The 27,449-nt window shown below is 44.2% G+C and overlaps 1 protein-coding gene across 2 annotated transcripts in view; it reads left to right on the top strand.

Annotated features, from left to right (window-relative positions):
- The window catches only part of TAF1B (TATA-box binding protein associated factor, RNA polymerase I subunit B), a 65,824-nt gene that overhangs the window by 8,664 nt on the left and 29,711 nt on the right, over nucleotides 1-27,449 (top strand). For both annotated transcript variants that reach the window (XM_029938319.1, XM_029938318.1), the window contains exons 5-8: nucleotides 1,404-1,499; nucleotides 8,011-8,164; nucleotides 14,664-14,820; nucleotides 18,436-18,535. In XM_029938319.1, coding sequence (XP_029794179.1) covers nucleotides 1,404-1,499; nucleotides 8,011-8,164; nucleotides 14,664-14,820; nucleotides 18,436-18,535 — 507 coding nt within the window. The remainder of the gene's footprint in view (nucleotides 1-1,403; nucleotides 1,500-8,010; nucleotides 8,165-14,663; nucleotides 14,821-18,435; nucleotides 18,536-27,449) is intronic.

Genomic DNA, 27,449 nt, shown 5'->3' with positions numbered 1-27,449 from the left:
GCTCTGAGCCTGCTCGGGATTCTCTCTCTGCCTCTATCTCTGCCCTTCCCCTGCTTGCTCTCTCTCTCAAAATAAATAAGCTTTATTAAAATAAACTTTATAAACAAAATGAGATGATAGAATGATGTTCTCATAAATGACATTAAGGGCAAAAAAGAAGAGAAAGATCAGTATGGACTGAAGTCACCCAGGAAAGATTTGTAGAGGAGCCTTTGCTGTTCAAACCAGCGTTTGGGACGAGCCAAAAAGAATGCCCTCTAGGTCAGTTTATAGCCTAAAAGGATGCTGGGCCTACCCTGAAAAGTATTAGGGAGTTAAAAATCCAAAACCATGAGAGGCCAGATGGCATCCATGGTGGTCATGGCATTAGGGAAGATTGCTGGCAGTCTGGGGGCGTGGGGGTCTGGTTTCTCTCCAGTCATCCTATGTATAAATGCTTTATAATTTCTGGTTTCATGTAGCTACAGCAGGGTTTACTCCTCTATAGTTTTCTACCCGCTTTATCAGGGTTAATCCTGAAAACAGTTTGTCTGTAATTAGCCAATGAGTGGGTTATAACCCGTTAGACCTGATCTTTTAAATGGCATAAGAACGGCATGATTCCAAGCACCCAGGCTCTGGAATCAAAATTGACTCCAAATCCTAGTCCTGGTTTTCTACTCAGTGGCTGCGTCATTTTGGCCAAGTCACTCGGTCTCTGTATTGGTAAAGTGGGGATAATGGCTGCCCTGCAGTGATGTGTTAGAGCTGACGATACCTCGTGCCTAGTAGCTGAGGAATAATGGAGACGTCGTTTTGTTTTGTTTGTTCCGTTTTATTTTATTTCTGCTTGGATCCAGTAGCCTCTCTGCCCCCAACCAGAAGTGTAGTCACGTAGAAGTCACTTTCTTTCTCGGATTCTTAATTTACTTACCTTGCAAGAGGAAGGGATTCAACTAGGTGACCTTTACAGAATTAGTCTCTTCTTTCTCTGTTTAAAAAAAAAATTTTTTTAATTACTTATTTTTGAGAGACAGAGAGAGACAGCGTGAGCAGGGGAGGGTCAGAGAGAGAGGGAGACACAGAATCTGAAGCAGGATCCAGGCTCCGAGCTGTCAGCACAGAGCCCGATGTGGGGCTTGAACCCATGGACTGTGAGATCATGACCTGAGCTGAAGTCGGAGGCTTAACTGACTGAGCCACCCAGGTGGCCCAATCTCTTTTCTCTAAAATCAGAGATTATGAAGAATTTATTCAGTGTTTGCCACATACCTGATTTTATGGTGATAATTCTTTTTCGGGAGAGTAGTTAAGGAAGGTAAGAACACGTTTGGATGGAGGGCAGTCTGGGAGGTCCAAGTGGTGGAGATGTACCAGTCTGTTTGTCGTCACCTGAATTCCCACTCACTTCCCTTCTGCCTTAGAATGAAGTTCTACATAATTTTTGGAAGCGCTACCTGCAGAAGAGCAAGCAGGCCTATTGTAAAAACCCCGTTTACACCAGTAGGAGAAAAGCTGCGGTAAGTCACAAGTCTGGACCACCAAGGTGAAAAGACATTTCTAGAGTGAGCAGAGGTGGAGACAGGTTCACCTCATCTGGATTTATGATGCTCGTCAGAGGATCGTCAGTGACGAGATTTCTGTTAAAGTCCAGAAGGACAGGGTCACTGATTTAGACATTGGAATTAATTTTGATTTCTTATTTGACTCATTGAAACAAAGAAATTTGTAGTTAAGTTCTCCATAGACGTTTAAGCAGTTTCTATTATTTGTAGTATTAAAATGTGTTTTTTGGCAAATTATTCTTTTTGCTTGGAAAACCCACTTACCCAACCTGGTATTTCAAGATTCAGCTCAGTTATCTCTATTTGGCAGTCTTTTATTATTATTATTATTATTATTATTATTATTATTATTTTAAGGTTTGTTTATTTTTGAGTGACAGAGCATGAGCAGGGGAGGGGCAGAGAGAAAGGGAGACACAGAATCCACAGCAGGCTTCAGGTTCTCAGCTGTCAGCACAGAGCCCGACACGGGGCTCGAACTCATGAACTGTGAGATCATGACCTGAGCCGATGTAGGATGCTTAACCCACTGAGCCATCCAGGCGCCCCTATACTCAGCAGTCTTTATGTGAAGAAAAGTAAGTCTTACCACCCACTCCCCTATCCCCCAGAACATTTATATGTATATTTTTTAGTTTGACTTTGTTTTACGAACGTGCCATGGACATTGTATTTGGGGTGGGGGAGGATTCCCCTTCTGAGAAAGGCAAGTCTGATTAACTCTGATGTTTGATGTGTGTACTTGCTCTCCAGGCCGAGAAGAGATTCTAATCCAGACTTGTTAAGAGCTTGGACACTTGGCTCAGGGTTTTCTTGTTCGGTTGGGGTCTCCTGGGTTCTACCTGCAGCGCTGAGGGACCCAGGACTAGGGAGCCTGGTCTGAGTGAAGGGAATGGGCCTCGAGGACGGGCCAGTTAGAGGAGCTGAGCTGCATGAGGGACCATGGTGCAGGGGGCTCACCCACACAGTCAGTGTGGGAACATCCGTTCTGTTTTTATTTTATTGTTATTTTATTGTTTAATGTTTGTTTTTGAAAGAGAGAGACAGAGCACAAGTGGGAGAGGGGCAGAAAGAGGGAGACTCAGAATCCGAAGCCGGCTCCAGGCTCCGAGCTGCCAGGACAGAGCCTGACGCGGGGTTTCAACCCACAAACCACGAGATCATGACCTGAGCCAGCGTCAGATGCTTAAACGACTGAGCCCCGCAGGAGCACCTGGAAACCTCCTTTTTGAGTCTGAGACAGTGAATTTAAATAAACTCAAGGGAAGTAACTTGAATGTACTGGGACAGACATTACGTCTTTTGAATTCATTTTTTTTTTTTTATTCTCATGTGGGTTAATATATAGTGTGGTCTTGGCTTCAGGAGTAGAATTCAGTGATTCATCACTTACATATAACACCCAGTGCTCCTCCCAGCAAGTGCCTCCTTAATGCCCATCCCCCATTTCCCCACCTCATCAACCCTCAGTTTATTTTCTGTATTTAAGCATCTCTTATGGTTTGTCCCCCCTCTCTGTTTTTATCTTATTATTCCTTCTCTTCCCCTGTGATCATCCGTTAAGTTTCTCAAATTCCACATATGGGTGCAGTCATGTGGTATCTGTCTTTCTCTGACTGACTTATTTCGCTTAGCATAATACCCTCTAGTGAGATCCACATTGCTGCAAATGGCAGGATTTCATTCTTATTCATCACAAAGTAATATTCCCTTGTGTACCTATACACCACATGTTCTTAATCTATCCGTCAGTTAATGGACATTTGGGTTCTTCCCATAACTTGGCTGTTGTTGCTAGCACTACTGTAACATTGGGGTGCATGTGCCCCTTCGAATCAGCATTTTTGTGTCCTTTGGATAAATTCTTGGTAGTGCAATTGCTGGGTCATAAGGTAGTTTTGGTTTTAATTTTTTGAGGAACCTCCACACTGTTTTCCAGAGCAGCTGCACCAGCTTACATTCCCACCAACAGTGTAGGAGGGTGGCCGTCTCTCCACACTCTTGCCAACATCTGTAGTCTCTTGATTTGTTCATTTTAGCCACTCTGACCGGCGTGAGGTGGTATCTCAGTGTGGTTTTGATTTATATTTCCCTAATGATGAGTGATGTTGAGCATCTTTTCATGTATCTGTTGGCCATCTGGATGTCTTCTTTGGAAAAATGTCTAATCATATCTCTTGTATATTTCTTCACTGGATTATTTGTTTTTTTTGTTGAGTTTGGTAAGTTCTTTATAGAGTTTGGATACTAACCCTTTATCTGATACGTCATTTGCAAATATCTTCTCCTATTCCATTGGTTGCCTTTTAGTTTTGTTGATTGTTTACTTTGCTGTGCAGAAGCTTTTTATCTTGATGAGGTCCTAATAGTTCACTTTTGCTTTTATTTCCCTTGCTTTAGGAAACGTGAACAGACAATATGTATTTTTTAATGGTTATTTATTTTTGTGAGAGAGGGGGGAGTGAGCACAAGCAGGGGACGGGCAGAGAGAGAAGAGGAGAGAGAATCCCAAGCAGGATCTGCACTGTCAGAACAGAGTCTGATGTGGGGCTCAAACTCACAAACCGTTAGATCATGATCTGAGCTGAGATCAAGAGTCAGACGCTTAACTGACTGAGCCAGTCAGGCGCCCCCAGACAATACTTTTTAACAATAGAGTTATGAAACCTTATCTTCTCTTGATTCAGGAAGCAGGTACTTCTCAAGAAAAGCAAAGATGCTGTGTGGTTCTAAGGTGATACTTTGAGAGAAAAGAAGACCCATCCAGACTCTTGAGAACCTGATCTTTAGAATTATGTAGCTGAAGTATTTATTGGTTATATTTGTACACTGGGGTTTTGCCTAACATACAGAAACTTTGAATGAGAACCTGGAATTCTCTCTGACATTTTAATATTTTTAAGTTAACTTAAGATATTTAAAAAGGTTTGGGGAGCCTGGGTGGCTGAGTTAAGAGTCTCTTGATTTTGGCTCAGGTCATAATCTCACTGTTTGTGGGTTCAAGCCCCGTGTCAGGCTTTGCGCTGACAGCACAGAGCCTGCTTTGGATTCTCTGTCTCTCTGTCTCTGCCCCTTCCCTGCTTGTGCTCTCTCCTTCTCAAAAATAAATAAACATAAAAAAATATTTTAAAAGGTTTTGTTAACTTGAATAAACACCTGTCTAAAGTAATATTGGCTTCACACTAAAGTCTTCTTGGTGAGTAAATAAGCGTATGCAGAATTTTAACCTGATATACAAGTTGGTGTATAATTTTTATTGAAGAGTATAGCTATTTTGAATATACTCGATTTTGAAAGGAAAAAGGAACAAGTAGTTTAAAGTGAGAAGCTCAGTCTTCTCAAATATTCAGTAATCGCTTCGGGCTTTGAATGTGACTGCGCCGAGAATGGCAGAGGCCTGCACCTGATCCTGGCTCCACTGCTTGTGACTCGGGTGAGAGAAATGACTTAAAACTTCCAGAAAAAGCAAGCAAGCAGCTGTACGAGGCAGGCTAAGGGCAATCGACAATGGGCTGGCAGGAAAGGGTGCTATTTGACGTGGAGTGATCGGGAAGGCCTCCCCTCCCTGATGGGGACCTTAGGTGAGAGGAAGCCATGAGGCCATCCGGAGAAGAAACGCAGAATTTCAGACCTGCTGAATCCGAGTCCGCAGTTTAACGTGGTTCCTCGGTGCTGCTTATGCACACTAACGTTTGAGAAGCCCCCTTTCTGATAAGACCTGATGGTGGCTGGAATCATGTGGTAGCAATGGAGATGCTGAGTGGTAGGATTCTAGGTAAACTCTGGATAGAGTCGACAGGATTTTCTGATGGATTGGACGTGGCTCTGAGAGAAAGAGGGGAGTCATCAAGGATGACCTAAGTTTGAGGCTAAGCAGCTGGAAGGAAGGAGTTGCCCCTCAACTGAAGCTACAGGTGGGACAGGAGACAGTAGTTTGGTTCTGGGCGCGTTAAGTTTGAGGCGCCTGTCAGACCTCCAGGAGGAAACTGCAGGTGCTGTCAGATTACAGGTCTTCAGTTCAGAAGAGAGGTCTGGGCTGGAGATAACAGTTTGGACGTTCTCAATATCTATTATCATCAAGTCTAAAATACTGTTGTTTGGAAGATGCACCATTAGTTTACATATCCCCGAGAAAGAAAATAATTCCGCAAATCAAACTGTGACATGCCATTGGTTGTAAGAAACCCCCAATGCCAGGGGCGTTACAGCCTGGGGAAGGGAAGTGCGTCTTACAGTCCAAAACAGTCTGGTAGGTCGTATGGAAACCCAAGACCAGAGGATCTCATCCAGGAGCGAAGACAGAGAAGGGAACCAAGGACAGGTCTGGGCCACTCTAGGGTTAAGATGTTTGGGATAAAAGCAGAATCGACGAGGAAGTCTGAGGACCAACTAGTAAATTAGGAGAAAGGTTGGAGAGTGGGAGGGCATTCCGGAAACCAAAGAACAAAGTGCTTCAAGAAGAGGGGAGGGGCGCCTGGCTGGCTTAGTCGGTTAAGTGCCCGGCTTCAGCTCAGTTCATGATGTCACGGTTTGTGGGTTCGAGCCCCGCATCGGGCTCTGTGCTGACAGCTCAGAGCCTGGAGCTGCTTCAGATTCTGTAGCTCCTTCTTTCTCTCTGACCCTCTCTTGCTCACGCTGTCTCTGTCTCTCAAAAATAAATAAAAACATTAAAAATAAAATAAAATAAAAAAGGAAGAAGAAGGGAGTGATCAACTATGAGAAATACTGCTGCCTGGTTAGGAAGGAAGGGGGCTAAAATTGGTGAGCAGAGTAGTGGGACCACAAGTTTGATTACAATGAGGTGTGAAAGGGGTGCTGGCTGGTTCAGTCTGTGGAGTTTGCAACTCTTGGCCTTGGGGTTGTAAGTTCAAGCACCACGTTGGGTGGAGAGATTACGTAAAAATAAAATCTCAGGGGGTGCCCTGGTGGCTCAGTCAGTTACGTGGCCAGCTCTTGGTTTCAGCTCAGATCATGATCTCACAGTCGTGGGATGGAGCCCCACATCAGTTTCCGCACTGGGCAAGGAGCCTACTTAAGATTCTCTCTCTCCCTCTTCCTTCTGTCCCTCCCTTCTTCAAAAAGAAAAAAATAAAATCTTAAAAAATAACAAGAATGAGGTGTAAGGTAGACTGGGAAGAGAGAGATTGGAGACCGCGTGTCTGGATAACTCTTCCAAGGCACTTTGCTGCAAAGTAAAAAGAATTTATGTTGTAGATGGAATCCAGGGAAGTGTTTTTTTTAATGGGATAAATGATAGCATATCTGTGTACTGATGGGAATGATACGGGAGAGAAGAAATTCCCGATGGAGAGAGGCAAGTAGAAGTGAGGGATAATCTTTGAGCAGACGGGGGTGGAATCAGGTGCACAGCAGGAGAAGCTGGCTTTTCACTTGATCTTAGCCAAAAGGCCGAGAAGCGATGAAGCTGGCTTTCCAGATGGGAGCTTCGATGGTCCGCCAGAGGCAGCAGACGGGGCGGGGGGGGGGGGGGGGGGGGGGGGGGTATGCGGTCAGCTTCCGGGCTCGTGGCTGCCCACACGAGCTTGTGGACGTTCTCTTCTGGTTGCTTCCATTTTCTCGGTGAGTCCATGCTGGTCTGCCAGTTTTACGGGGTGCCTTGTCTCATGCTTCCCTGCAGAGAGGGGCGTGCTTGACTGAGGACACAAGCATCTCGTCCCTGCTTTTTTAAAAATTTAATTTATTTGTTCATTTATTTGCTTTATTCTCTTGTAAGTTTCCTTAATGTGAGTCTTACCTCCTCTTCATAAGATTGAAGCTCTTGGTCTACACAACTGATAGTGTGGCTTTTTGACTGTGATCAGTTTTTCCAAGGTAACGTCAGCCAATGAGGCCTTTAGGCAGCCAGCTGCATTTCAACAATACGTGTGTGGAAAATTAAACAGTGGTATGAGATAGTACATCCTTGTCAGTTAAGTGTGCTAGAGAGGCAAGTGCCACAAGAATTCAGGGAATCAAGAACTCATTGGAAGAAGAGTTGGGTGAGAGACAGCATGGTAGAGCAAACAACGGACTGGAGGGACAGAGAAGAGAGGAGGGCCCGGGCAGGAGAGATGGAATTATCGTAGATGCCAAGCGAAGATCTGCAGGTGGCCCAGTGAAGATAAGCCGGCCTTGTGCGTGGAGCCATCATTGATGTGTTCGTTGGGGTAGCTACTGGAGCCACAAGGAGATGGTTACAGGGCGAGGGAAGCCTGATGTGTCAGCTGGCACCTGTCTCCTCGCGCACCCCCGTCTGTAGCCCTCCCCCGGGAGCGCTGCCGGGAGCGGCCGGGGGGCGCGTGGCAGAGGGTGAGGTCTTTGGTCTTAGGGACTTGTCGGATGGTTGCAGTTCTCTAGATAGTTTACCTCATGGTGTTTCAGACGGGCAGGACTTGGTTAAGCTCGTGGAAATTCCAGCATTTTCAGTTCCTATGTAATAATTTTATGTACATTATTTTGCAAATAGGTATTAGAAGATAACCCAAGTCATTCAGACTGGGATAGTGAGCCTGAGGTGCTGAGTGACGTCAGCTGCCCGTCTTTTGTTGAAAGTGGAACCGAGTCTCAGCCTGATGGCCGTACTCAGAAGCCTGTCCCCATCAGCAAAGCATCACATTCAGGTAAAAATGGGAATCAGACCGCCTGGCATTTTAAAGCTGGTAATGTGCCTTAGAAATAATTTAGTTCGGGCCTCCTCCTGGGGGCTCAGTCGGTTAAACTTCCAACGTCAGCTCAAGTCATGATCTCATGGTTCCGGAGTTCAGGGCCTGAACTGGGCTCTGTGCTGCGGTGTGGAGCCTGCTTGTGACTCTCTCTCCCTCTCTTTCCCTGTCACTCCCCCACTCTCTCTCTCTCTCTCTCTCAAAATAAATAAAAATAAAGCTTAAAAAATAATAATTGAGTCCAATCTTTTCATATTTCAAGGAAAAGAACTTGGCCTAACAAGAAAGAATAACTTGCTAAATCATATGGTTAGGAGAAAGGTAAATTAAATGAAATCTTAGTGCAATTTTTAAAAATGTGCATTGTTTCCACATGAGTAGTTTTGTGTGATTTTTATTTACTAAAAGTTCTTTTTTAAGTTTACTTATTTATTTTGAGAGAGACAGAGAGAGTGTGAGCCGGGCAGGCGCGCAGGGAGAGGGAATCTCTTAAGCGGCTCCGCTGTGTCAGTGCAGAAGTGGATGGGGCTCGAACTCACAAAACTATGAGATCATGAACTGAGGTGAAAGTAAGAGTAGGACGCTTAACCCGCTGAGCCACCCCAGCGCCGCTTTGTGTGATTTTTAAAGGATATTAGACAGCAAGTGGATCCAGAAAGAACGAAGCTAACTCAACAAAGATGGTATGTGTGTGGGCTCAGAGTTTTCAAAGAAAAGTTCCAGCAGAGAAACGATAGATCTTAGCCATGTGGTAAGACAGGTGAGAGTCAAAGGTGATTGATAATGCCTGATTTCTAGTCATAGACTGAAGCGAAATTCGTCATATTGTGCGTGAGTTTTACTTTCTGATTTAATTCTGTAATTTAAAATAGATAAGGAGTATATTTAAGGTAACAGGTAGAGACCTTTTTAACGCATTTGTTCATGATGTTAGTGGTTTCTACACTACATTAAAAACAAACGGTGGAAAACAGCCCTCAGAGAACAGACCAGGCTCATATTACAGATACTAGAATCTTGGTATGTGCTGAGAGTTCTCTGGCAGATCGCGTCCAAGCCACCTGGTGTTAGGGGTTGTGGAGATCCGGGTTGTGCGATTATACACAATTTTTAACAAAACATGTGGACGGCTTCTTAGCAAGTCTCTTCCCTCTAAAGAGGGAAGATTCCTTGATCAGCATATCCGCACTACTTGCTGGACTGCACTGTGACACGGATCTCAGACAAGTTATTTTTTGTGTTCGAAGAGGTAAAGAAGTTAGAAGCCTAGAATGATTGGGCCCAGTGAATCTCTGGAGTTTCCTTTCCATGTTTTCAGGCAGGCCTGCACTCCACCTGTCCCAGGGCCAGGACTAGCGAGTCATCCAAGCCTTCTATTTATTTGTTTGTTTATTTTTAATTTTTAAAAAATGTTTATTTATTTTTGAGAGAGAGAAACACAGTGTGAACAGGGGAGGGTCAGAGAGAGAGGGAGACACAGAATCTGAAGACAGGCTCCAGGCTCTGAGCTGTCAGCACAGAGCCCAAAGCGGGGCTTGAACTCACGAACAGTGAGATCATGGCCTGAGCTGAAGTCTGACGCTTAACCGACTGAGCCCCCAGGCGCCCCTGCAGCCTCCATACCTCCATAGCGTATGCCTGTGGCATGACATCTGGATTTCTGGTTTTGGACATGAGCTGTTAAATTCCGTCTATAGGAGAGGGGTCCTGGCTCTCTCACACCGGGCTCATTGCGCCTTCCCCGTGCAGTCACCAGCCCACGATCGTGCATTTCTTCTTCTCTGTCTTCCCAGTATGATTGTAAGTTTTTGCTAGCCCAGCATTTAGTGTGAGCTACGTAACTTGCTGTGATTACTTTCCTAAATCCTCTGGTTTTCTCAGAGTTGAGAATTGTCTTGTCACTTGCTTAGTTTTCTGTTTATTTGTTACTAATTTATAATTTATTACTAGTGTATCTCCACACTTCTTCCCAGTCCTGAAAATCTCTCAATTTCTTAGATATTCTACCAATTTCATCTTCTGGAAGAAGTCGTTTTTGGAGCTTCTGACGTATCCTAATCTACAATGAAACATCTCTAAACCTATGACACGGCTGTCTCTGCTCTCTACTGCCATCCTGAAGATTCTCTTACTCCTCTTTTGTTAAATTCCTTACTCCCTTGACCCTGTTTCATCCTTCCTGGTTTACTCCCTCGTTTTTGTGGAGCATCTTTTCTTATTTTCCTGAGGATATTGATGTGATATTGATAATATTTCCCCTTGGCTTGATTATTTTGTTCTCTGCTTTTTGTCTTAGAGGTTTTCTTAAAATATTTATGAGCCTAATATGGCTGGTCTTCTTAAGAATGGAGACTGAAAGGGGCACCTGTGTGGCTCAGTCAGTTAAGTGTCGACTTTGTCTCAGGTCATGATTTCACAGTTCATGAGTTCGAGCCCCACATCAGGCTCTGTGCTGACAGCTCAAAGCCTGGAGCTGCTTCGGATTCTGTGTGTGTGTCTCTCTCTCTGCCCCTCCCTTTATCATGTGTTCTCTCTCTCTCTCTCTCTCTCTCTCTCTCAAATAAAAATATTTAAAATTTTTTTTAAAAAGAGACTGAAAAATCAAGTGAAAACCTTGTATCCATAGTGAGTTTTGCTAGTTGCACTGTGCATGATCTAGCTGGATTATTTTCTTAACAGGCCTCCAGCATTATCATCTTTAAATCTTTTCCCCGGAGCTGATAGGATTTTCAAGAGAAATCTCTTCAGTCGTGTGGGGGGGTTTAAACCTGGCTATTCTAGGAACTGGGTGGGAAGCAGGCCTGAGGGGAATGTGGGGTGGGGCGGGGGCGCCTCAGTGCTCAGTGTGTGCACTTGGACTTAATCCTGCTGGCTTTCATAATATACCCTACTCTCAACTACTCTCAACTGTGCGTATGACTGACCTGCCCTATTCCAGACCCTTCCTTTTACTCTCGCCAAAGAAGAAACTTCCAATTTTCTACCCACACTGGGAAGGGGCAGGCATTTGCCAGATGGGGTTGGGGTACGAGTCTGAGTGTCCGACTGCTTCTCAGTCAGACTTTCAGGTAATCTTTCTGGTGTTAGACCTACCTTCTCCCCCTTCCCAGGATTTAACCAATTCTGGAGCTTTCTTTAGAGGTCCCCAGGAGAACCTACTGCTGGCTTTGAATCCAGGTTTCTCGACACTGCTAAGGCAGTAATCACCTGTCCATATGCTTTCTAGCTTTTAAAATTTTATTGCTGGGGCACCCAGGTGGCTCAGGCAGTTAAGCGGCCAACTCTTGATTTTGGCTCTGGTCAGGATCTCACAGTTCGGGGATTGGAGTCCCACGTCGGGCTCCCTGCTGACAGTGCAGAATCTGCTTGGGATTCTGTCTATGCCTCCCCTGCTCACGGGTGTGCGCGCGCACGCGCACGCTCTCTCTCTCTCTCTCAAAAATAAATAAACTTTTATTTTATTTATTTAAAAATATTTTTTAAGTTTATTTACTTATTTTGAGAGAGCAAGCAATGGGGTAGGGCAGAGAGAGAGGCGGGAGAGAGAATCCCAAACAGACACCCCACTGTCAGTGCCGAGTCTGAGACGGGCTCGAACTCACAAACCGGGAGATATGACCTGGGCTGAAATCAAGAGTCAGACACGTGATCAGCTGAGCCACCCAGGCGCCCCTAAATAAATAAACTTAAGAAAAATAAAATTTTATTGTTATTGCCTCCTTTTCCATGTTATTTGTCCTTGAGCTTATATCTTTCAAAAATTCCTCTATAAGGTAGTCGTGGGACCGAGCAAAGACCACTGTGTGTTTTCATTCTGCCGTCTTCACTGGAAACCTACGTGTTATTTTATATATGTATATATTTTTTAATAGAATACTTTACAGAAATCTATCTCCTTATAGATTCTTTTAGAACAGTCACCCTCAAACACTAACATCCCTCAGAATCACCCAGAGGCCGTGTCAGACCCCAGATTGGTAGGTCCAGTCATTTCCATCTCTGTTAGGTTCGCAGTAACGCCAACACCGCTGGTGTAGGGCCTCCACTTTGAGGACCGTTGACAGAAGCAGCAGCGGACTGGCACACAGTGTGCCTTGGCATGGAGTTATTTGATTAAATTTCTCTTCCTGTCACTTAGGTTGTTTTTAATTTGTTTCATATTGAAGATGGTAGTGCCAAAACACGCCTTGGCCTTGAATCCTTGCGTGTTTTAAAGTCATCTCACCAGGATGAAAATCTTGAGCTGCCAGCCGGTTTGCCACCAAATCGTTATTGGGTTCCTCCTCCAGGCCAGGGCCCGCTCGGGGCGCTGGGGACCCGGCGGTGGCCGAGGCCGTCCACCTTCCAGGTGCTCAGAGTGCAGTGGGAGGCCTGGAAAATAAGTGCACACATTCATTCAAAAGTTCCGTTACTGATAAATGTTATGAGGAAAGGATCTATAGGATTTGGAAAAAAGGGTTTTGAGGAGTAGTTTGGAGAGTTTTGTCCAAGAAAGTGTGGCGTTTTGGGGAGTCGTTCTCAGTCCTGCTTTCTACTGACCTACTTCCAGCCTTAACGCCAGCCGCATGGTGACGGCTCAGAAGTGTCTGTCTCGGGGTTCTCCGCTGAAGTACAGGTTTTTATATTCAGCTGCCTACTCAGCACTTCTACCTGTGCGGTCAGGAGGGTCTTCACTTAACACGGGTAGTTCTGAAACCTGATTTCCTTTCATCAAACTGCCCGCCTGCCGTCCTCCTTGTCTCCGTACACGGCATTTCCGCTCTCCATGCAGCTCAGGCCCCAACTCTTAGAATCACCCTAGTCTTCCCTTTTTCTCTCACACTTCATGTTCAGTCCATCGGCAAATTCTTCTTTTTTTAAAAAAGTTTTTGGCTGTTTATTTATTTTTGAGAGAGAGACAGAGTGGGAGCAGGCGAGAGGCAGAGACAGAGGGAGACACAGAATCCGAAGCAGGCGCCAGACTCTGAGCTGTCAGCACAGAGACGCGGGACTCAAACCCATGAACGGCGAGATCATGACCTGAGACGCAGTCAGACACTTAACCGGCTGAGCCCCCCAGGCGCCCCCATCAGCAGATTCTTCTGACTCTGCCTTCAGAATATGTCCAGATTCCGACCACGGCTCACCACCTGCAGTGCTGCTGTCCCAGCCAAGTGCCTGTCACCTCTGTCCTGGATGGCGTGGCCTGTGTCCACTCGTGCCCTCCAATAGCTCCCTTCTTCATACAGCAGCCGGAGAGAGCTTCTTAAAAACACAGATGGGATCAGGTGGTTTCTCTGTTTAAAACTCTCCAGAAACTCTTCATAATATTCAGATCAAAATCCTGAATACAAAACATGACCTATACAGCCCTGCGACATATGGTTTCTGGCTCTCTTTCTTTCTTTCTTTCTTTTTTTAGTTTTTTAAATGTTTATTTATTTTGACAGAGAGAGATAATAGAGAGCAAGTAGGGAAGGGACAGAGAGAGGGAGACAGAACCCCAGGCAGGCTCTGCTGCTGACAGTGTGGAACCCCATTTGGGGCTCGAACTCACGAACTGCGAGATGATCCAGAGTCAGGCCCGTAACAGCTGAGTCACTCAGGCGCCCCCATGGCCTGCTCTCTGCTCGTGTCCTAGCACCTTCCCTCCCCGTGGTGCTCCCTCCAGTTCACTTGTGCGGTGCCTTGTGCTCGCTGGGCTCTTCAGGACTTCCTGTCCGAATGTATTCACCTCTCTGCTCAGATGCCACCGTCCCCAAGAGGCTTCTCTGACTACCTGTATCCGGTGGCACCCCTCTCTTCTCTTCCATCGCTTTGTATCCCCGGCACACACTTACCACCGTCTGTCAGTTATCATTTTTTTTGTCTTTAATGACCGTCTCCTGTTGCTAGAGTGTTAAGTTCCAAGGGATGTGCGACACTGTTCACTGTCATTTCCCCAGACCTAGAACAGGGGCACAAAGAATGAGACGAGTGAGTATTGAAGGAAGGAGCTGGGACAAATAATGTCCTGTGGTGAAGGCGCCTGGAGGCGGGGAGTGGGCGGGGGTGCGGTCCTGGCCGGTGTTTCAGACACACTGTGTGTCTGTCCGCTCACAAAGGGACACATGGGCCGGGCCCGGACCAAAGCAGCTACACACCATTTGCTTTGCTTTGTAATTGTTTATCCTTTTTCTTATTTGAAAAATTGTTCCTGTTCACTATGAAAACATTCCACCGGGTCAAGCCCCTCTTTAGAATTCAGCCCATCCCACTCCCATAAAGAGCTGGCAGTTGTTACCTTTTTAGCCAATTTCCTCTAAACCAGCATTGCGCTTTATTGCCAAATTCCCCATTGTAAAGATTGTATCAATGATAACTTGATTTTAAGATATTGAAAATGCCTTTCTGGATTTTTTGGTTGTTGTTTTTCTTCTCTTATTGTCCAAATCGTTATTTGCACTTTAAAAAAAAAAATCTCCATTTATCCCCTAAGAAATGGCATCCGTCTGTTCCGGCTCTCTTGATGGAGTGGAGTACTCCTTACGAAAGGAGAAGGGCATCGTGAAGATGACGGTGCCAAGGACCCTTGCCTTCTGCTACCTGTCCCTGCTGTGGCAGCGAGAGACAGTTACCCTCTCAGATCTTTTGAGGTAAGCCGGGCCTCTGGGAGGACGACGTCTTTGCTGCTGCGCGGGTGAACCGGGGGGCAGCCTTTGGAGATCTTGAATTTGACAGGGAAGCTTCTGTTGAGGAGGAGAACGGGAAGATTGGGCAGCCTGAGTTCCAGTTCTGAAATGCGACCCTTCCCGGGCTGGTGGTTCATCTCCTTGGTTTCCTTATTGGTATGCGTGAAATAATGGCATTTACCTTACACGGTGTGTTGGAAAATTAATTATCTAATGTGAATAAAATGCGTCGAAGATGAAAAGTTACACTTAAGTACTTGAGTACTAAGTATTAAGTATTTTGTATTTCTGAGAGAGATCAACAGATGACCTTTATGCTGGCAAATGGTTACTAGTACTTAGAAAGCATACATTGGTGTTGTCAAGACCTAAAATATAGGTTGTCTGTGTTTAGAAGGTAAATTAAAAACAAAACTATTAGAAAAACCTGTTAGTAAATGGTCCGTATTTACATTATTGAGGATAATCTACAGTGTTTTCTAGTTAACGAGGAGATTGGGGCATTGTGTTTAAGACTTCCTCATTAAAGAGAAGATGTGCCCAAATCACTAATGTGTTAATATTTCCCTTGCTGTGTATGTATTCTAAATACTAGCGTTAGGTTTAATCGGTGTGTGGAGCGATTTTAAGAGCATAGATTTAGATCTGGACGCCTGGGTTTGAATCCTGGTTCTGCCACTTACATGTGACCTTGAGTAAATTATTAAATTTTCTTCGCCTCTGTTTCATCACTGGCGACGTGGAGCTAATAGTGGTATGTACCTCCGAGAGCCTGGCGCGTAGGAAGACCTGGTCCTCATCCGTCATCGGTGCTGGGCCCTTTGGTGAAATACGATGGCTCCAGTAAATGATGACAGTGCCTTTGAGTTTGGCCACATCAACCAAATAACAAGGCTTTTCTCAGGGGTGATGACCTCTGCATGCAGATAGTCCGTGATTCAGTGAATTTTACTGTTAGGTTAGAAGCCTCACCTGGCTCCATATGCCTTCGCTGGGTGATCTCATCTTCTCCCAAGGCTTTAATTACCGTCCATACGATGGTGACGCCGCCCGAATTTATACCTGCAGCCCAGACTTGTCCAGCGGGGGTCAGACCGTCTGTTCGTGCAAACAGTGCCTGCTGGGCACTGCTGGGGTCTCGGGGTATCGCAGAATCAGCGTGGCAGAAAGGGGGTCGTCTCTCAGTCAGCACCTCCTCCAGTGTCTGCTCCCTTCACAAGCACCATGCACTCTGTTTCTTCCTTTTCAGAAACCTAAGAATCCTTGACTCTTCCCTTTCTCCACGTCTGCAGTCAGCCATTACATCCTTTCAGTCATACTTGAAACCCTGTTTCTCCCGTTCCCTCTGGAATCCACCTGGATCACTCAGCAGCCTCCTAGGGGGCCCGTGTCTGCAATCCCGTCCGCTCCTATCCGTTCCTTCCCGTAACCCGGGGTCTTACAGAAACAACAGCCAAACCCTGTCGCTAGAGCTGGGTAAGGGGCGGTCCCTCTGCCCAGGGCATCTGTACGAGCTGGCAGGACTCCTAGAGGGCTGGCAAGGTGGAGAAGGTAGTGCCCGCCGGCAGTTCTTCTCGGGGAGCTTCTTAGACGTGGTGGAGGATGCGGGCGAGATCCACACATTGTCTCTCCCTCCCCACTACTCCCCTCCCTTAAAGGGGAGTTCTGAAGTGCCTTCAAGGAGATTGGATCTAGTTAGCCGAAGGGCTTTTATTTTGCTCTGTGGGACATACAAATGTGGGAACCGAGCCGAATTACTTGGAGCAACAGGAAAGGGGGCCGTTACCGCTGATGCTCTGTCTCTGTTTTTCTCAGAGAAGGAGCTCCAAGTCAAAGGTTCTCAAAATGTGGTCCCTTGACCAGCAGAATCAGTATCACCTGAGAGCTTAGTAGGGATGCAAATTCTAATCAAATTCTAACCCATTCCAGCCTTCTGGATCAGAAACTCTGGGGGTGAGGCCTGGTAACCTCTGTTTTAATAAGTCATCCTGAGGATCCTTGGGATGCTGAAGTTTGACAATGAATGCCAAACTTGGAAAAGTATTTAAAGAACGTTGATTTGAAGGAAGTACATTACTAGCCTGGCCCCAGTGCCCATGTATCTTATTCTCATGCTGTGTGGTGGTTTAATCCTTTCCACAGTCCTTAGAATAAATTCATAAATCTGAAAGCAGCCTTTAAAGAAGCCTGCCCACCTAGCGATAACAACAACAAATAAAATTACCCAATGTGCATTCATTCCACAAATATTGGTTTATTTATTAAAAAATGTTTTTAACGTTTGTTTATTTTTTGAGAGAGACAGAGACAGAGACAGAGCGTGAGTGGGGAGGGGCAGAGAGAAAGGGAGACATAGAATCAGAAACAGGCTCCAGGCTCTGAGCTGTCAGCACAGAACCCGACGCGGGGCTCGAACCCATGAACCATGAGATCATGACCTGAGCGGAAGTTGGACACCCAACCTACTGAGCCACCCAGATGCCCCAACAAAGTGCCATTTTTACATAATACTTAATTCTCAACTGTCAGTAGACTAAAAAGTTAAATCACATTTTTAATCTAATCTGAAATTAAAGTTGAATCGATATTATTAACACATAGACGGCTAAAAACTAGATGTTAGGTTAGGTCTAGCAAAAACAAAGGCTTTGATGCAAAACATTTGTAAAACTTATTCCTGTCAATCTTAGTTTCCTTAGCCGTTTTTGTGTTTTAAAAGTCTAACAGACGCGTACATACACACGGCCCAGAGCCCCTCCTCACTCTGCGTCCTTCCCTGCTTTCTTTTCTCCTTACCATCTTTTCCTGCTTAACATCCTGTAGATTTCATCTGTTTGTTTTGTTTGTCATCTCTTTTCACTAAAATATAAACTCCTCGGGAACAAGCATCTTTTCCTATTTTGTTCATTGCTGTGTGCCTGCAGCCTCAAATAATGCTGGGTTTTAGTTTCCAGTAAATTTCTGTTGAATTAATGAATGAATTATAAATAAACATGTATGTGTATTTATTAATATATATGTGCAATTTTCTTCAACTCAATAATTTACTCAAAGTATTTGACCAACGACCAGGAGCTGGACACTGGGGCGGAGTGGTCAGCAAATGGGCAAGGTCCTGTCCCTTAGTTATTTCCGGTGGCAGGCACCTACTGTGCAATATCGTAGGTACTGACGACCCAAGGGTAGACAGGGGAGTGTGCTACCAAGGATGGCAGGGCAAGGAGGGCCTCCCCGAGGATGTGATTTAAAGAAAGAGCAGATGTTAGTCATGAGAGGGGAGCGAGGGACGGACGGACGCCGTGTCTGCAAGCCTGCTGGGGAGTTGACAAATAGGACGCATACTTCTTAGAAAGATTTCATCTATTTAGAAACTTAAGATACTATTAGATAATTTGCTAAATGTTTTCTCCACACGTGGGCACAGAGAAGAGTTGATATTTTCAGATTTATCACCTTGGGGAATATGTGGCAAAGACAACATTTCCACTGATTCTTACCTTGTCTTTGAAATACGACATTTTGTCTACTTTGCAAAATCAGTACGTACTACTTATTGAAGCTTTCTTTTCAAAAATACAGATTTGTTGAAGAGGGGCATATTCCTTACATAAATGCTTTTCAGCATTTTCCAGAAGAGATGAAATTATACGGGCGCGACAAAGGAATCTTTGCTATAGAGGTAAGTTACTTTCTTTTCTTTCTTTGTCGTCACTAATAAGACACAAAAACACAATGCTGATTTGTGTTTCTTTCCTGACTTACTGTTTTGTGTTGGGAGTTTAAAAAAAAAATGGCATTTAGTTTTTGTATATAGAACGTTAATTATAATTTAATGCAGAATGGAAGTACTTTTTATTTTCCTCATGTGCTTTCTTCTAACCCTTTAGAATATCATGAAAAGACAGCCATAGTCTGAGGCGTGCATGCTGTCAATGGGTATATTGTTAACACTAAACTTAGAAGTTTTATATGGAGACCTTTAGGTAATTTCAAATTAAAAAAAAAATGTTTTTGTTATTTGCATACTATGTTGCTGTTGAGAAAAAGAGAAGAAAGTTATTATCTTGTTTCAAGAGGTACAATTTTAAGTCCTTTGCTTATTAGTCTTTATCTAGATCTGTCTTCAGATGTCTCCAGTGGAAGGGCTTTTGTCCCTTTAATTATGAGTCTTTATCACTATTTATAGTGCTGAGATGATCTTCTCTTTGTTCTGCATCAGAAGGTTTCAGTATACTAAATATAAATATTAAATATTATCTTCTGTTTACTCACGTCAGGAATTATGGTTACAGCCTTCCTAACCTTCACAACCTTGCCTTGTGGTTCAATTCAAGAGACATTTGTGATCCTTACTAAACCCCTGCAGAGGTCTGGGTCGCTGTCATCCGCAGTTTACACCTGAGCAGGCAGCTCGGGGAGACAGAGGGCCGCGGCCGCGCAGTCGGCCGGCGCGGGCTCGGAGCTGCGGCTCGTGCGGCCTCTTCCTCCGAGGGTCATCTCTGGCTCGGCTTGCCTCCCGCTCTGCCCTTCTTCTTACGCTAGTTCTTCAGAACACTTACGGAGTTGCTATGAAACGTAATCATATAAAGTACTAATTTTGAAGCATTGAGCCAGAAGCAAACGGATGACTGGAAATGCAGATAAACAAGCTTGCGCGATACGTAACATTTTACATCCGCTTGAATGTAGAGCATTGGTCACTCCAAGTGAGTTGTAGGGAACATGAGATTTCTAACCCTCTGGCTCCACTTTCCCAGCAAGACGTGCAGGAGCGGTTCCTGCAGACTTAAAGAGAGGAAGCAGGTTTGGAGGTGGGTTCCCCATGCTGCCTCGGTGTCGTCGGTTTACTCCATCCCCAGGAGCGAGGAGGCGGGTCCCTCGTGCACCTGCGGGGGGTGGGGGGGTGCGTCCACGGGCAGCACAGGGAGGAGGCTGTGGCTGCAGCTACCACCGAACCTGGAAAAGACAAAGGAGAAATCATAATAGTGGTAGTGCTTGTTATGGACCAGGCCCTGCTTTACATATTTTGTAAACTCCTTCGTTATTCTTACCAATCCTATGAAGTACATAGGATTGGTACCCTCATTTTACAGAAGAGGAAACTGAGGCACAGAGCTATTAGGTAACTTGCCTGGTACTCTCACTCTGACCATAGTCCAGCATGGCCAAGGCGGCCTTAGTTTGGAGCGAGACCACAAGAAGTGGGAGCACACCGTGCAGCGCGCATTAGGGGAGGGGCAGGGACTGGAGGTGGGTTACTGAGGCGACCAGGAAGCTCCGGACTGGTTACCAAAACCAGGAGGTGGCCCTGTGGTAGGGATGACACCCGGCACCGGAAGGCAGGGGATGCAGGCTCCAACAGGAGGACGGTCCGGGCGTGGAGCGCAGGGCGGCCGGCCAGTGGAGCCTTCCGAGAGATGGGTCTTTCTGACAAGGCAGGTCAGTCTGTGTCTCAGCTCGGGCAGGGTTGTGATCATTTATTCTTTATTTTTAATTTAAAGATACTTTTAAATGTGAGTGTAGCTGACACACCGTGTTACGTTAGTTTCAGGTGTACGCGTACTGATCGGGCGCATCAGTACCTTTCCCCGTGCTCACTGCACATTGGTTGCCACCTGTCCCCATGCAGCGCTGTCACAGTCCCGCTGGCTCTAGTCCCCGTGCTGTGCGTTTTCTTCCTGTGACTTACTCATTCCGGGACTGGAGCGTTGCGATAGTTTATTCAGAGGACTGGGGACACGGAGGACAGATCCTGTTTTTCCAGTCAGTGCTCCAGACCCCGGCTGACTCCCCGAGGTGTGGCGGAGCAACTGGACTTGAGTTAGGTCAGGGAGATATTTACAAAGTATAAGATGTTCCTACCACCGCAGGAGCCCTGCTTGCCTCAAGTTTTTAGTTTCAGAAGTAGCCTACAGTCAAGGTTGATCAGTTTTTCATCTTTATTTTTTTTTAATTTTAATGTTTATTTTTGACAGAGAGAGAGCACAAGCAGGGAGAGGCAGAGAGAGATGGAAACAGAATCAGAGGCAGGCTCCAAGCTGTCAGCACAGAGCCCAGCATGGGACTCGAACCTACAAACCTCAGGTCATGATCACAAAGTTCGTGGGTTCGAGCCCCACGTTGGGCTCTGAGCTGTCAGAGCCTCTTTGGATTCTATGTCTCTCTGCCCTTCCCCTGCTTGTTCCCTCTCTCTCTCTCTCTCTTTCTCACTCAAGAATAAATAAACACTAAAAAAATTGATTTGAAGATCTGTATAATTCATTAACTAGTAATTTCAAATTTAGCTGCTAAAAATTATTCATGGTTAGTTATCTGAGCCTTGTTTAAGTGATCCATCCCAGTGAAAGAAAAAGACATTTAGCTCAATAATTCTCAATCTGGGTCTTTACATGTGTTTGGTTTTTCTAGAGGGACCAATGGAACTCAGCATTTTTGCATTAATCACCCAAGTGTAGTCTTTGCTAATAAAAAATTCTCTTTCTCTTTCTTCTCTTCCCCTTCCTTCTTTCCACCCACCCCTCCCTCTCCTTTCTGTCCCTCCCCTCTCCCTTCCTCTCTCCTCTCCCTGAGTCTCCAGTACGTCCTGTATCTTACTTCTAACTGACTGGGCTTTAACCTGATTTCTCAGAACCATTCACCACTCAAGTGATATTGGTAATTTTGCTTGGCTAAGGTTATTTGTACTTTTTGCATGTGCCTAAATTATTTGCTTGTATTTAACTTCCTAACCACATTGTAAGCTTCTTAGAAATAGACACTAGAATCTTTTATATGGATCATGAAATATTAAAGCTGGAGGGAAATTTGGAGATCACTTAGTCCACTTTTCTTATTTTCAATAAGGAAATAGGCCTAAGAAAAGATGTGATTTGGGACTAAGTAAACATCTACTTCATTAGGGTTTTCATGAGGATTATTTGAGATAATATATTCAAAATGCAGGTAATCATAGACATCGAAATGGACACTCCTTGTAGGCCTCAGGATGGAAAAGTTTTTCCTCTAAGGAGAAGGTGAAGAGTTATCCTCAAGCTACTGGGAGGGAAAAAATATATCATTTTTGGAAATTAAAATTTTCATTTTAGGGGCGCCTGGGTGGCTCAGTCAGTTGAGTGGCCGCCTTCGGATCAGGTCATGAACTTGAGGTTTGCAAGTTGGAGCCCTGCGTCAGGCTCTGTGCTGACAGCTCGGAGCCTGGAGCCTGCTTCAGGTTCTGTGTTTCTGTGTCTCTCTCTGCCCCTCCCCTGCTCATGCTCTGTCCCTCTCTTTGAAAATAAAACAAAACAAAACAAAACAAAATAAGAGACAATAAAATAAGGTTTTTTATTTTAAAACTTGAAAATGAATAAAACAAAAACTTTTGAAGATGTGCATTTCTGAGTTTTCTGAAATGAGTCGCGGGGAAGCTCACGGAGAGGACTCTGGCTTTTCGTTACAGTGTTTTATCATTTTGTTACGTAAATGCAGCTTCTTGCAGAGGGTGTTGCTTCCTGGGCTGAGTTCATATGCTCCGGAGTGGTAGCTAACCAGTAATTTCCTTAAGAATTAAGAAATTTGGTTTCACTTTATACTCACAGAGACACTCAAACTTCATTCCATAAAAATAGTCCTTTCAAATAGTAATAGATCCCATTATTGCCAAATGTTTAAATGACTGCAAGACTGACGTAATGCACAGGATCGAGAGACTGCCCTTGTAGCCAGTGTGGCTTCCCTTTCCCAGAAGCCCGGCTTAAGCCTTTAGCTGAGATCGACTTCACCCCCCTCGGCCGCGTGGCCGCGTGGGAAGGATGGCCCGCAGCTGTCAGAGCCGTGTTAACAGCTGCTGCTGATTTGGGTTTTCAGCCTGAAATATTACATTCTCACTGTTGTGTCAACTCTAGACTGTTCTCTGCACCTCCTGAGGTTTTATAATTTGAGACTTAAGACTTTATAAATTAAGAAGCAAAACAAGGGGGCACCTGGATGGCTCAGTCGGTTAAGCGTCCAGCTTAGGCCCAGGTCATGACAGCTGGAGCCTGCTCTGGATTCTGTGTGCGCGTCTCTCTCTCTGCCCTTCCCCCGCTCACGCTCTGTCTCTGTCTCTCTTTCTCAAAAATAAACATTAAATTTTTTTAAAAAGGAGCCAAATGAATTACTGTTTACTTGCATATTTTATTTTTACTCTAAGACTAATTTTACTCATCCTATCAGTTACCAAGAGAGGCATTTCCCATCTCCAACTCTGATGACAGCTCTTTCTTAAATGTTCTTTCAGTTTTTGCTTCACGTGTTTTGGAGCTTAGGTACTAGGTGCGTAACAACTAGGACATTTTGTCTTCCTGATGAGTTGACTTTTTTCACTATGTAATGTCCTTCCCCCCCATCCCTGATAATATTTGTTTTCATATCTACCTTGTTCACTGCTAATATACCCAGTTCAGCCTTTTAAAAAAAATTGTTTGCCTAATATAGCTTCAAAAATTTTAAAGCAATTTTTAACCTCTGTGTCTTGATATTTAAAGTGGCTTCCTGGGGGGTGGGGGACGCCTGGATGGCTCAGTTGGTTGGGCGTCTGGCACTTGATTCAGACCCCGGTCACGATCACACACTTGTGGGACTGAGCCCCGCATCTGGCTCTGCCCTGAGCGTGGAGCCTGCTCAGGGTGCTCTTCCTCCCTCTCCCGCTGCCCCTCTCCTGCTTGTGCACTCACTTATGCACTCGCTCGCGCGCTCTCTCTCGCTCTCTCTCTCTCTCGCATGCATACATTCTTAAAAAAAATTAAAGTGAATTCCTAGTAGACAGTATGTAGTAGTCTTTTTTTTTTATGTAGTGTGATATTCTCTGCCTTATGTGTTTTTTAAATAGTTACATGTTTAGACCGTCGACAGTCAGTGTAATTATAAGTACGATTAGGTCAAACCTACCTTCTTGCTGTTGTTTGTCCCAGCTAGTTTTTCTTGTTTTTTTCTTGTTTTCCCACCTTCTTTGAATTGACTTTTTTTCTTTATGATTCTACTTACCTCCACTGTCAGTGTATTGACTGTACCTCTGCGGGGTTCGCGTGTGTGAGATTGCTCTAGAACTCCCAGTACTCATCTTTACCATCTCCCAGTCCACCTCCAGTACCAGTGGACTGCTGCATGCGTGGTGCTTCCCTGCTCCCGGCCTCTGGTGTCCAGCGTCCTTTTGTTTTGTTTTTTTTTTTTAAAGAATGTTTATTTATCTTGAGAGAGAGACAGAGAGATAGGAGGGGCAGAGAGAGAGGGAGGAAAAGAATCCCAAGCAGGCTCTGCCTTGTTGGCACAGAGCCCAATGTGGGGCTCGACCCATGAACTGCAAGATCGTGACCAGAGCAGAAACTAAGAGCTGAATGCTTAACCAGCTGAGAACCCCAGACGCCCCCTGTTATCATTTCCTCTGGGTGTTTACCTAGAAATGAGATTGGTGGATCATATGGTAGTTGTAGTTTTGGTTTTTAGGAACCTGCATACTATTTTGCATAGTGGCTGCACCAAATTACATTCCCACCAACAGTGGGAACAACACAGTGCACAGGTGTTCCCTTTGCCTACACAATCTCGCCGACACTTGTTATCTTGATTTTTGATAGTAAGCAGTCTCACAGGTGTGAGGTGACATGTCATTATGGTTTCGATTTGTATTTGCCTGATGATGAGTGATGTCTTCGTTGGAAAAATGTCCGTTCAGTTCCTCTGCTCCTTTTTTAATCAGATTGTCTATGCTATGAAGGTATGTGAGTACTTTGTTTTTTGGATATTAACCCCTTATCAGATACAGGGTTGCAGATATTTTTTCGTATTCCATAGGTTGCCTTTTCATTTTATTGATGGTTAACTTGGCTGTGCAGAAGTTTCTTAGTTTGATGTAGTCCTGCTTGTTTGTTTTTGCTTTTTTTAAAAAAATTTTTTTGGGCATCAAACCCAAAAAATCATTGCCAAGACTGATGTCAAAGAGCTTACTCCCTATGTTTTCTTCTAGGAGTTTCATGATTTCAGGTCTTAAGTTTAAGTCTTTCATCCAGTTTGAGTTGATTTTTGTGTATGGTATTAATAGTGGTCCAGTTTCATTCTTTCGCATGTGGCGGTCCAGTTTTCCCAGCACCATTTATTTAAGACACTATCCTTTCCCCATGCATATTCTTGGCTCCTTTGTTGTAAATTAATTGACCGTAAATGCATGGGTTTATTTCTGAACCCTCTATTCTGTGTGTCTGTTTTTACGCCAATACCATACTGTTTTGATTACTGTAGTTTTGTTACATAGTTTGAAATCAGAAAGCATGATGCCTTCAGCTTTGTTCTTATTTCTGAAGATGGTTTTTGCCTATTTGGGAATCTTGTGTGTCTCCACACAAATTTTAGGATTTTTTCCCTATGTCTGTTAAAAATGACATTGGGATTTTGATAGGAATTGCATTAAATCTGTAGATTGCTTTGGGTACTATGGACATTTTGACAGTAGTAATCCTTCTACCCCACCTGCACAGAATATATTTTCATTTACTTGTGTCTTCAGTTTCTTTATCAGTGTCTTATAGTTTTCAGTGTACAGAACGGATTTCTCTTTCTGACAGTTTTCTGTTAGTGTATAGAAACACAACTGTTTTTCATATATTGATTTTGTATCCTGCAATTTGCTGAATTTCTTTACTCATTCTAATAGTTTTTTGGTGGAATCTTTAGAGTTTTCTATATATAATCCCATGTCATCTGCAACTCGAGACAGCTTTACTTCTTCCTTTCTGATCTGATGCATCTTCTTCCTTTTTCCTGCCTAACTGTTCTAGCTAGGACTTCTAGAAACAAGGTGGAACAGAAGTGGTGCGGGCGGGCATCCTTGTCTTGTTCCTGATCTTAGAGGGGAGGTTTTTAGCTTTGCATCATTGGGTACGCTGTTAGCTGTGGCCTTGTCACATACAGGCCTGCCTGATTTCTGATTCTTGTCTTTTCTAGGCTTTCATTTCTATTCTTTATGTAATGTGTCTTTTTTCCTCTAGCTGCTTTTTAAGATTTTCTTTTTATCATGTTTTTTCATCAGTTGGATTACAAGGTGTTATGTTTCTTATGCTTGAGGTTCATTGACCTTCAGTCTGTGGGTATATAGTTTGCCATCAAATTTGGAAATCTTTCATTCATTATTTCTTTACATACTTTGTTCTGTCATCCCCTTGATTTTTTTTCTTGGAAACAATTACATGGTAGACCACTTGATACTGGCCACAGTTCACTAAGGCTTCTGGGTTGTCAGTTTGTTTGTTTTTTATATCTTCTTTGCCAGTGTGTTTGTTTTGGATAAGGTCGTGTCTTCAAATTCCTTGTTCTTTACTTCTTAATGGTCTCATCTGCAGTTAAACCCAATGAGCGTGGCTCTGATTTCAGAACCTTTTTATTTTCATTTCTAGAAGTTTCATGTTAGTTTTATTTTTTCCATTTCCCTTGTTATGTTTGTTTTCTTTTATATCCCTGAGTATATTGACAATATTTATGATACTTTAAGGTTCTTATGTACTTATTCTGTTGTCTCTGTTATTGCTGGGTCTGTTTCTATTGATTGGTTTGTCTCTTGATTATGTGTCATATTTTCCTTCTTTTCATGCCTGGTAACTTCTGATTGGTTGCAGACATTGTGAATTTTATGTTGTTGAATACTGGATTTTTGTGCTGGTGTGTGATTAGGTAATTTAGCAATTAGGTGTGTAGAAGCTCGTTTTTAAGCTGTTTCCTTGCTGGCCCAAGGCCTTTATCCTGAGACTAACTTAGCCCTGCTACTATCGTGTATTCCCTTGGAAAGTTCTATCTGGTACCCCAGTGTTTAGGGAGTCTTTCCACTGCAGCTGGTGCCTTGTACGAGCTCTGGGAATTATTTCAATTCATTGGGAAAAAATCCAGTGATTTCCCTGCCCCCGGCCTTGGGTTTTTCCTCACACATGCATGAGCCAGTGCTCCACCAGAGACTTGAAAAGACCTCTCTGTAGATCTCCAGAGTTCTCTGTGTGTGGTTTTACTCTCACTGGCACTCTGCCTGCAAATTATAGCCGTCTCAGCTTTCAGGAGCTCCCGTGTCTGTCTCCCCAGCTCAGCAAGACCTCCACGGGGCTCTGTTTCACTCCCCACTCCTTGCGCGGCAGCTTGGAAAGCACCTCCAGGCAGTAAACTGGGCCTTTTCTTTCTCTTCTTTCAGGGATTATAGTCCTATGTTTCCTGTGCCCATTGCCTGAAACTGTTACTTCATGGATTTTTCTATTTCTGTGTTTACAGTGGAAAGTCAATTCCCATTGTGTTTAATCCTTGATGAGTGGAAATGGAAGTGTGCCAAATACTAATTTGTAGGCATTTAAACGTAGACTCAGTAGTCAAATGTTTTCTAGATGAATGTTACCTAAAAAATTCTTTCTTGAATGTCTAACATATCTCACTGCTCATTCGTTCTTGGATTTTTCTAAAAAATTACAATTTTATGAATATTATGACTAGTGTGATCTTTGCTTAAAAAATTTCCCCTAGCTGGACCATGTTATTGGAAGGTCATGGTTATAGGCTTTTGTTTACACAAAATACTTGCCCTAGAGATCATCTCTTTTTTTTTTTTT

This window comes from Suricata suricatta, chromosome 4, assembly GCF_006229205.1.
Source record: "Suricata suricatta isolate VVHF042 chromosome 4, meerkat_22Aug2017_6uvM2_HiC, whole genome shotgun sequence".
NCBI classification, from domain to species: Eukaryota; Metazoa; Chordata; class Mammalia; order Carnivora; family Herpestidae; genus Suricata; species Suricata suricatta.
Note: the sequence above shows the minus strand (reverse complement) of the source record. Positions and strands in the feature narration are given on the sequence as shown.